Source organism: Ailuropoda melanoleuca, chromosome 5, assembly GCF_002007445.2.
Source record: "Ailuropoda melanoleuca isolate Jingjing chromosome 5, ASM200744v2, whole genome shotgun sequence".
Taxonomy (NCBI): domain Eukaryota; kingdom Metazoa; phylum Chordata; class Mammalia; order Carnivora; family Ursidae; genus Ailuropoda; species Ailuropoda melanoleuca.
In genome coordinates this window covers 75,413,166-75,422,911 of record NC_048222.1, presented here as the reverse complement: position 1 = coordinate 75,422,911, position 9,746 = coordinate 75,413,166, and the positions used below count along the sequence as shown (strand labels likewise).

The 9,746-nt window shown below is 56.1% G+C and overlaps 1 protein-coding gene across 2 annotated transcripts in view; it reads left to right on the top strand.

The window, feature by feature from the left end:
• The window catches only part of SORBS3 (sorbin and SH3 domain containing 3), a 20,977-nt gene extending 12,327 nt beyond the window's left edge, over positions 1-8,650 (top strand). Inside the window, exons 11-20 of one of the 2 annotated variants that reach the window (XM_034661284.1) lie at positions 20-64; positions 373-512; positions 722-774; positions 900-946; positions 1,134-1,248; positions 2,619-2,744; positions 3,962-4,252; positions 5,055-5,155; positions 5,683-5,789; positions 7,813-8,650. In XM_034661284.1, coding sequence (XP_034517175.1) covers positions 20-64; positions 373-512; positions 722-774; positions 900-946; positions 1,134-1,248; positions 2,619-2,744; positions 3,962-4,252; positions 5,055-5,155; positions 5,683-5,789; positions 7,813-7,874 — 1,087 coding nt within the window. In that variant the 3' untranslated portion in view covers positions 7,875-8,650. Of the gene's footprint in view, positions 1-19; positions 272-372; positions 513-721; positions 775-899; positions 947-1,133; positions 1,249-2,618; positions 2,745-3,961; positions 4,253-5,054; positions 5,156-5,682; positions 5,790-7,812 lie in introns of those variants that run through there. The other variant, XM_019794721.2, reaches the window with a different exon arrangement.
• The last annotated feature ends 1,096 nt before the right edge of the window (positions 8,651-9,746 follow it).

The following is a 9,746-nucleotide window of genomic DNA, read 5'->3' as shown; positions in this document are numbered from 1 at the left end:
CGGCGGCGGCCGCGCGGAGGGGGCGAGCACCGCGGAGGGCGTGGGAGGAGGAGCCTGGAGGCCGGCGGGTGGGCGCGGAGGGAAACTGTCCCCGCCCGAGGACCGGGTGGCCGCGGCCGGCGGCGGAGCGAGGCCAGTGGAGCCTCGCGCTTCCCACGCGCCCTCCCGCCTCCCGCCTCCCGCGGCCCCAGGCCGCACCCTTTCCCGGCCGCGACTGCTGGGGAAGTAGGACATCCTGTTGAGGGCCCGGGACGTGGGAGACGCCTTGGGAGTAAGCGGCGGGAGACAGGGGGAGATATTGGGGAGACAGGGGTGAGTGGTGTAGGGTGTGAGGCCCCAGACAGGTGGCTCACGCACTGTGTCGCCGCGCAGCCCGGCCCCCGCCTGGAGCTCCAGTTCCCCGAATGCACTTTACCGGGGTTCCTCCCGGCCCCTGAGCCCCCACAGAATGGCGGATGGAGCAAGTCCCTTCCTAGGTCGCAGGGACTTTGTCTACCCTTCCACGGCTCGAGGTAAGGACCAGATCCTGCTCTTTTCTCGCCCAGAGGCCGGCCACCGTGCATCCGATATGCTGGTGCTCCTTGGGGGTGGGGTGGGAGGAGGACGGTCATAGAGCCCCCTGCTAACACTGGCCCTGTCCTGGGGTGAGGGGAACAGAACCCCAACCCCAAACCACCCCCCAGACATGGCCTTCCCAAGCTGAGGTAGCACTTTTTCACAGACCCTAGTGCCTCTGAACGAGGGGGCAGCCCACCCAGGAAGGAAGAGAAGAAGGTAAGGAGGGGCGGGAGCATTAGGGTCAGGGTGCATGGGGATCTGGAGTGGCTCTTGTGATGGCTGTTCTAGACCTGCCACTTGCTTCACTAAGGTGACTCCCTCTGTCCTCTCCCCCTTCCCAGAGGAAGGCTGCCAGACTCAAGTTTGACTTCCAGGCACAGTCCCCCAAGTAAGTGCCCTTCTCTCCAACCCCCCCCCCTCAAATGTCTCAGCACCCTATGGGAGGAGAGGGAGGACAGGGCTGCCTCGGCCTCCCCCAGAGGGTGGAAGAGACTCTGGGTGCACTAGACAGGGTCTGAAGGGAAGGAGGATTGGGAGGACCTCACCTTGCTGTATGTCTTTGCTCTGGCCTGCAGGGAGCTGACTCTGAAGAAGGGTGATATTGTCTACATCCACAAGGAGGTGGACAAGAACTGGCTGGAGGGGGAGCACCATGGCCGGCTCGGCATCTTCCCTGCTAATTATGTGGAGGTAAGCAGAGGAGAAGCAGGAGCCCAGCTGGGAGGGTGCATGCATTTGCAGAGACATAAGAGTACAGACCTCTTTATCCCTGCGCAGCCCCTCTGTGGAGCTGATTGCTCCCCCACATCTTACTGGCTTCTTAATAGGTAAAACTGTGAACTCAGGGGGCAGGGGCCAAGTCAGCCTCATTCATGCCCTTGGCCCCCCGCATGGTTGGGCCCAGTACTTTGCCTGCACTCAAGACATGTTTCTTAAATGAGCCCATGGAGAACCACATGACCAGAGGCCACCACCCCAGACTTTCACCATTCAGCGTCTGTCTCTCTCACGCTGTCTTTGGGAAGGATCCTGAGGGCAACTTGCACGAAGTGTGTGACAGCTTACAAATCACATATACATTCATCACTTCCTTCATGTGTATTACCTCCCTTGTTCCTCTCTAACCTGAGAAGTGATCAGTCATCCCCATTTTACAGATATGCTTGCTAAGGTTCAGAGACAAGTGGTTAAGTGCAAGATCCAGAAGAGTCTGGCTGGCTCAGTCGGTAGAGCGTGCAACTCTTGATCTTGGGGTTGTGAGTTCGGGCCTAGCATTGGCGGTAGAGTTTACTTAAAAATATGATATCAGCATTTAATGATTTAAGTTTCTCTCTAAGCACTGCTTTACCTACACCCCACAGATTTCGATATTTTGTTGTTGTTTTCATTCAACTCAAACTACTTTCTTATTTCCTTTGTGACTTCTTTGACCCATGGATTGGATTGTTGTTTAGTTCGGGCTCTCGATTTCATAAGCATCAGTAGGCCTCCCCTACCTTCAGAACCTCGCTCTGATTCTGGGATTCCACAAGGCATAGCCAGTATTCCATGGTATCAGTAATTTACGTCTCAGTGTGAACTAGTTTATTAGTTTCTTTCTTTATTTTTTTTGTGAGTAGGGTGAAGCAAAGAACATGGGGATTCTGGGCACCAGGTGCAGTAGAAGGGAGGGAAAAGAGGGACATTTGGTTCTCAGCAGTGGTAAAATGTTAGATCCCCACTTTCAGATGAGGTGTGCCCTGCTTTTTGAAATTCCTCATTTACTTCTGGCCTCCATTTTAAGCTCTGTGTTAGGACTGGCTTCCATCTTTGCTTTGACATTGCCTACTGCACACGTCTAGGGGGAATTCTTCCTCCAGTGGCCTTCTGGGACTAACCACCCTTTGGCTGTGCTCACCCTGGCCACCCCCAAGCTTGTGTCTGGTGTTGGTGACCTCGCTGGCCTTGGGGGCAGAACGCGCTCATACCATCATCTCTTTGTTACCTCACTCCCCTGGGAGCTCCAGGTCTGTGCCCAGTTGCTGCCCGGGCTGTCTTTCTCGTGACCTTTCTTCCTGCAGGTGCTGCCTGCAGATGAGATCCCAAAGCCCATCAAGCCCCCAACCTACCAGGTGCTGGAGTATGGAGAAGCTGTGGCCCAGTACAATTTCAAGGGGGATCTGGAGGTGGAGCTGTCCTTCCGCAAGGTGTGGCCCGGCAGGAAGTGGGGGGCCGCGGGGGGGGGGCGGTGAAGACATAGGGAAATATGTGTATTAAAAACATCTTTTTAAAGAGTCACATGTACCCATTTTCACACAGTATTTAAAATTTTTCCTAATCTCTCTGGATATGTTTCCCTTCATTTAGCCTATTTTTTTTTTTTTTTTAAGGTTTGGAACTTCTAGAGTAGTTGTGGGTTTTTTTTTCAGTTGCAGTTTGGTAGGCTGTGAGGATCGCAGTCAGCATTTTTAGAAGAACAGAATGGAAACGTTAGAATGTCCTGCATGGAGAAAGGGTATTTGGTCAAACTTTCAAGCAGCTACGTATATACCCATGTGCGTGTGTACTGGCTTGTTACTAGGACATATTTTTCCCTATAGATCATGGTCGAAGTAAGTTTGAGAAATGTCCCAGAAAACAGGGAACTGGTCTCCCTTTGGTTGATTTCTGGGGCAGAGGCCATGCATGCCCCTTGTGAACGTCCTCCGGAAGAGGTGGCCCCAAGGAGAGAGAAGGACGGAGGTGGCTGGATGGAGAAAAGTGGGTGGCAGGAGAGGGCTGGAGACCACCCTCCCCAGGGCCACCTCACCCAATGTCAGTGAGCACGTGGGCTGGAGGACACACTGGCCGCCCTCAGAGAGTTTGTGTTTTGAGGCACTGGCGATGGCTCACCCAGCGAAGAGGCGGGTTCAGGACCATGTCATGACAGTGGTGGCTCGTGCCTGTGCAATGCTTCTTGCCAGGCTGCCACTGACAGCCTTTGCTCCTCACAGCAACAGGATTGTTATCCCCACTAAACACGTGAGAAAACCAGGCTCAGAGAGGCAAAGTAACTGATCCGGGGCTGTACAGCTTGGAACTGGCAGAGCCCAATCTGTTAATAGCCACCAGAAAGCTGGGGAGAGGATGCTGTGAAGTCCGAGGGGTAGGTGTTGGGTAGGCTTCCCAAAGAGGCAGGACTTGACCCACACCCAGTGCAGCATGTTGTGGGAAGGGCCCAGACTTCTGGGCTCCCTCAGGCAGCCTGGGCTCGGCTCCGCACTACCACTGCCTCATGATGTGACTGTGACTTCCCGCTGACCTGCTCTGAGATGGCTCGCTCCGTGCAAGGCGCTAGGTCTACCGGAGACGGACCCCTAGGGCCCCCTCGGGTCATGGTGTCCAGGAGGGCCTTGCAGGCGCTCATGCCCTTCTACACCCCCAGGGGGAGCGCATCTGCCTGATCCGCAAGGTGAACGAGAACTGGTACGAGGGGCGCATCTCGGGCACAGGGCGCCAGGGCATCTTCCCCGCCAGCTACGTGCAGGTGTACCGCGAACCCCGGCTCCGCATCTGTGACGACGGTCCCCAGCTCCCTGCGTCTCCCCGCCTGACCACCGCCCGTCTGGCTCATCACTCTGGCTCCCCGTTAACACCACACAGCCCAGTGGATCCCACCTCTCCCCGCCGCACCGGATTCTCCTTCTCCACCCAGGAGCCCAGAGCCCAGACCCAGGTAGGGTGACCTGCCTCAGACTAGAGAGCTGACCCTGCTCCGCACACTGTTTCCTCCATTCCTTTGGTGGGTTTGCACTTTGGAATCCTTTCTGGTCTGCCCCAGGACAGAGCAGTGCGAGAGCTGGGCGGAGCCTTGCGTGCAGAGCCACCCTTGCCTTGTGGCCCTCAGAGCTGCAGTTGTAGCCGGGGGAGGCACGGGACAGCCAGCCAGCTCTAGGTGTGACCCCAAAGCCAGTGTGGGACTCCTGACCCTATAGACCCCAGTCTTGTGACCTGCCTATATCCGTTTCTGGGACGCGGTCACGTGGGAGTCAGAAGACTGCCATTCACCTGCCGTGTGACCTTGGGCAGGTGATTTACCCTCTCTGGCTTTGGGTTTTCTCAGCTATGGAATGGGGGTAGTAATTCCCCCCTGGAGAGGGTACTTGGGTGCGTTTGAACTAAAAGTTTGTAGTCCCTGATGGGTAAAAGATTTCACTGGTCCTCATGCTGAGGTAGCCCGTGAACAGGTGCCTTCGCTCCTGCGCTCATCCGTTCCCTCAGCAAGCTGATGTGAGCGGCACGGCCTCCCGTCCCCAGCTTTGGGCTGGCCTTTAGAATCAGACATCTACCCTCCTTGGGCCTCAGCTTCTGTGCGCCTATGAAGCGAAATGGTCAAACAGACCTCTCTGTGCCTTGGGGATTGAGAGGATAAGATGGGGACAGGATGAGAAATGCTGCTGCAGGGAAGGTGGGAGGGCCCGTGGCACTCTCCTTCCTCATGCTTGTGTGTGCCTGCCTTTCCTCCTATGGACCCCCAGGGTCTCAGCACCCCTGGGTCAGCTCTGTCCCATCCTGGAGGCTCCAGCCATCCCCTGGACCTGGGAATTCCCCCCAACACCACTCAGATACACTGGACCCCGTGAGTACCATCTGGGGACACTTGGTCAGAGGTGGAGTGTTGCTCGACAGGCAGGACTGAGCACACTGACCGCCCCCATAGCCTGATCCTTCCACCTTAAGACGGATTTGGTAAACTCGTACCGCTGGCACTTATGGATGATTTGGCGGGGGACCACTTGTCTGTGATGGTCCTGACCTGTCCCTGCCAGCCCTATAGCCTTAAAGCAAGCCTCACACTCTCTGCCCTTTGGCCTCCGTCTCCTCACTGGGTTTCCAGCCCTGAGGTCAGTGCATGTGTGTGTGAAGTGTGGGAACTGGTAGAACAGACTTGAAGGCAGTGGGAGCTCCAAGGAGGAGGGGTTGGGGTGGGTAGGGCTTGGACCACAGGGAGCAGGCCTGGGGGATGCATTGAAGCCAGAGTCACCATTCTAGGAGCTGGGCCAGGGGCTAATGGGATCATCTGTAAAATTAAGGGGATGTGGCAACACTTGGGTTAGACTCTCAGGGGCCAGGCTCCAGTGGTTGCCATGATGCTGTCTCCCACAGGTATCGGGCGATGTACCAGTACAGGCCCCAGAATGAGGACGAGCTGGAGCTGCGGGAGGGGGACCGGGTGGATGTCATGCAGCAGTGTGATGACGGCTGGTTTGTGGGTATGTGGGCCTGGTGGCTGGGCTGGGGGGCAGACCGGAAGGGGGTATCTGTGAGTCCCTGGGTGGGATAGCTGGGGGGTCCTGGGGGGTATGACCCGTGGGGCCAGTCAGAAAGGGGTATCTTGGGGGTTTCTGGGGAGATCTGGGTGGGCTGCCACTGCCTGCCAGTGCTGGTTCAGCAGAGATTGTGGTCTGACAGATGAGGCCAGGTCATTGATGACGTCAGTGCAGACTCGGGGCAGCAGTGTTCCCAGTTCTCACACCCCTGCTCCTTCCCACCACACACCTGTCTCTGGAGCAGTTTTGGGGGAACGGGCCTGTCTCCTGAAACGCTAAGTTCCTGATGGAAAGGGCCAAGCCTCAAGTCTCACACCTGTGTATCGCCCCCCGCCCCAAAAAAAAAAAANCCCCCCCCCCCCCCCCCCCTTAGCAGCTGGCTCCCCAGTCCTCAGGGCTGGCCCTAGGGCCGCTCAGGCAAAGGACTAAAGCAGGAAGCCTCAAGGTGGCCCTGGCCTGATTCAAGGTGACCAGCCCAGCAGGCTTCACATGGCCTTTTCCTCAGGGTGGGCAGGGCCGTATAGGCCTGAGCAGAGCTGAAAGCGTGGCAAGGCTGCCTGGGAAGAGGTGGCCCCAACGGCGTCTCTTGACCTGGCAACCCATCCTTTCTCATCTGATTCCTAGCACCTCATTGCTGACCGAGTTTCAGACACCCTGTGATTATGGAGCACTAACTTGTTAACAGTTCTTGCCTTGGCGGGGGGTGGGCTTGGGGGGCACAACTTGGTTTACTCTGTACACCTCTGCGTTTGATTTTTTTTTTTTTACCACTCAACAAAGTTTTGCAAATATAGACAAAAAGAAAAAGCACCACTTTTGTGGGATTAAAGCCACAACTGCTTTTAGAGTAAAGGTTTAGAAAGTTCAATGTCTTAGTCACACTAGCACATTTCTTTTGTTTTAAAGATTTTATTTATTCGTTTGATAGTACAAGCAGGGGGAGCGGCAGGCAGAAGAAGGAGAAGCAGATTCTCCACTGAGCGGGGTGCTCGAGGCAGATGCTTAACCAGCTGAGCCCACACACCAGCACACTTCAAGTGCTCGGTAGCTACATGTGGCTAGTGGTTATCACTCCAGGTAGTGCAGGTCAGGGAGGGCTTCCTGGAGGAGGTGGGGGAGCTAGGCTTTAAAGGGCAAGTGAGGCATCTCAGGCAGCGCCACAGTATCAGCAAGGCCTGGGGGCAGGGTGAGCATGGGCTGCTCCTCAGAAGTCAGGATGCCAGCCTGCCAGAAAGGGAAGGTTCAGGACTTCAATTTCTTTCTTTCTTTCTTTTTTTAAAGATTTTATTTATTTATTTATTTGACAGAGAGAGACAGCCAGCGAGAGAGGGAACACAAGCAGGGGGAGTGGGAAAGGAAGAAGCAGGCTCATAGCGGAGAAGCCTGATGTGGGGCTCGATCCCAGAACCCTGGGATCACGCCCTGAGCCAAAGGCAGACGCTTAACCACTGTGCCACCCAGGCGCCCCGGGACTTTAATTTCATTTTACGTTCCTATATCTTCTAGCATTCTCCCTTCTCTACCCCAGAACACGGGTTTCTTTGGGGTTGTAGCGGACCAGAGGCCTGGATTTTGCTCCCACCTCTTCCCCTAAGCAACAGAGTGCTTTGGGGAATTCATTGGCCTTCTCTTTAGGCCTTGCCTGCCTGTCCCACCTCTAAATTGAAGGTGAGATCAGTGAGTTTCCTCCACATTTAAGTTCTGGATTCAAACTCCTGCTTCCTAGCTTCCCTGAGGAAGGTGGGGTAATCCAGTGCTACGTGCCAAGTTATAGGGGACTCAAATTCCAAGTCCTTGAATTTAGAAAGTGTAGCGTTGCCCATCTGCCCACAAATCCTCCCTCCCCAGGACGGGGACTCCACCTGCAGTTCTGGGCACTGCCAGTAGGGGGAAGGTCCCTCACCCCTACATTCCTACTCAAGAAGTCTGGGGAATGCCGTTTATGCTTTTTCTTTTTCTCTTTCAGGTGTCTCCCGGAGGACCCAGAAATTTGGGACATTCCCTGGAAATTATGTGGCTCCGGTGTGAGTGGTCTCCGTGGCAACTCAGAGCCCAGCCAGGATGGGGTGGGGAGCAGTACCACTTACAGGAGGGAGAGAGGATCCCCCCCTCCATCCTCCTTCCCCAAGACCTGAGCTGCTGGCAACTGCAGACAACCCCAGCAGCCGTTCTTCGGAGCCCCCCCTCCAAGCCCCCTGGACTGCTTCCCACTCACAGTTCACAAACATTCCTCCAGCAGCCTTTTTATTTCCTCCCCTATCCCACTCCCCAAATATAGAGGTCTGCTTTGAACTGGAGACTGTTTCCAGGCCTTATTGAGACCAGAGCCTGGAGCCCCCCACCCCGCCCTGCTATGGCGTTTCCTTTAAGAGGGACTGGCTCCCAGCTTCACCCCCATGGGGTTCCTCTACCAAGAACCAGCTTCCTAACCTAACAGAGACCAAAGGCCGCCTCTGCCTAGAGCGGATTCCTCCCCTTTCACTCCAGCTTGCCCACTGCCCCCTTTGCCTTCCTGCTTCCAGCTGGGTTTGGGTGTGAGGTGGGAGAGAGACACAGCACCTCCTTAGTGCCCAAGGCCTGGCCAGAAGTCTTGCTCGAAGGCCCCCTCTTCCCCCAGGCTGCCAAGCCCTGGGCTGTGCGTGTCATCATGCTGCTGTAAGGCCCAGGAAGGGCTGGGCCTCAGAGGACTGGCCTACGCTGAGCGTTCTCCCGGGAGACTAAGGCGCACTGCCCTTCTGCCTCCCCAGCTCCTCCCACCCCCACGTCCCCTCTGGAACAGAATGTAAAATAAATCTGGATGCCAGGGACCTTGCCAGTCCTTTTCCTTCCCGGCAGGAGAGGGCTCCTTCTGCTTAGGATTGTGGAATTCTTTCTGCACTTGGCTGTGCTGGGAACCAGGTGGGGCTGTGAGGCTCTGTGTGAAAGGGGAGGGTGGAAAAGCGCCATCACTGTCTGAAGGTTTCAGCCCTCAGGTCGCAGGCAGAATGGGGCAACCCCCAGGATCGGGCAGCCATCTGACAGGCAGCACCGAGAGAGCCAACGTCACAGGGCCCAGGGTGAGCACGACCGTGGGAGAAATCAGAGCGGAGCTGAATGTGGCCTTGTGTGCGGGCTGTTTTGATCCCGGAGCCGCCATGGGGTTGCTGGACTGGATGACATTTCTAGCTGTTGTGCCCCTAATGTTTTCCTTCTGTGCGCTCCGCTTCCACATCGAAGCTCTCCTGTGTGTTTGTTTACTTGCTTCTTTGCGCTCGGGTTTTTGAGCCATCAGTTGCGGGAAGCTGGGAGTGGTAGGGCACGGCTCAGCCAGAGCAACTCTTCTCACCCAAGAATTCAGAGTCCTGGGGCTTGTGGCTCCTGCAGGGTGACGGCAGTGGCACAGTCTGGGCCTGGCTGCCGTGCTAGGAAAGAAAACTCCATTCCCTGGCAGTTCCCATGAGTTGAGCAGGGCATGACGTGCTGCGTGCGTGTTATCTGATGTAAGCGTCCCAATGACAGGGTAAGATTCCATTTTATGGGATGAGAGACTGAAGCTGAGAACTTAAGTTGTCTGGATCACATCATTATAAAATGCGAACGTCCAACGACTCTCGCCACCTCTCTGCACAAAGCGTACTGAACACCCAGGCAGGCCTTGTCCTGCACAAGGAAGGTCATGCGTGAGGCCAAGGACTTCCCCGGGTTGGGCCTCTTTTATGTTCTTCCCGGCAGTCCTGTCTGCTAGGCCTGTCACTTAGGGCACCCCCACCCCAGGTGGGTGGGAAGAGGTGGTGGGGCCTAGGTCTGCCTGAGAATGACAGGGCCATAGCCTGGCCCGGGCAGTTTCCGTGAGCCTGGGTGTGGCGTGGGCCCCAGTGCTGGTTAAACAGCAGCTGGAAGAACAAGACCTGTGTGCGCTCT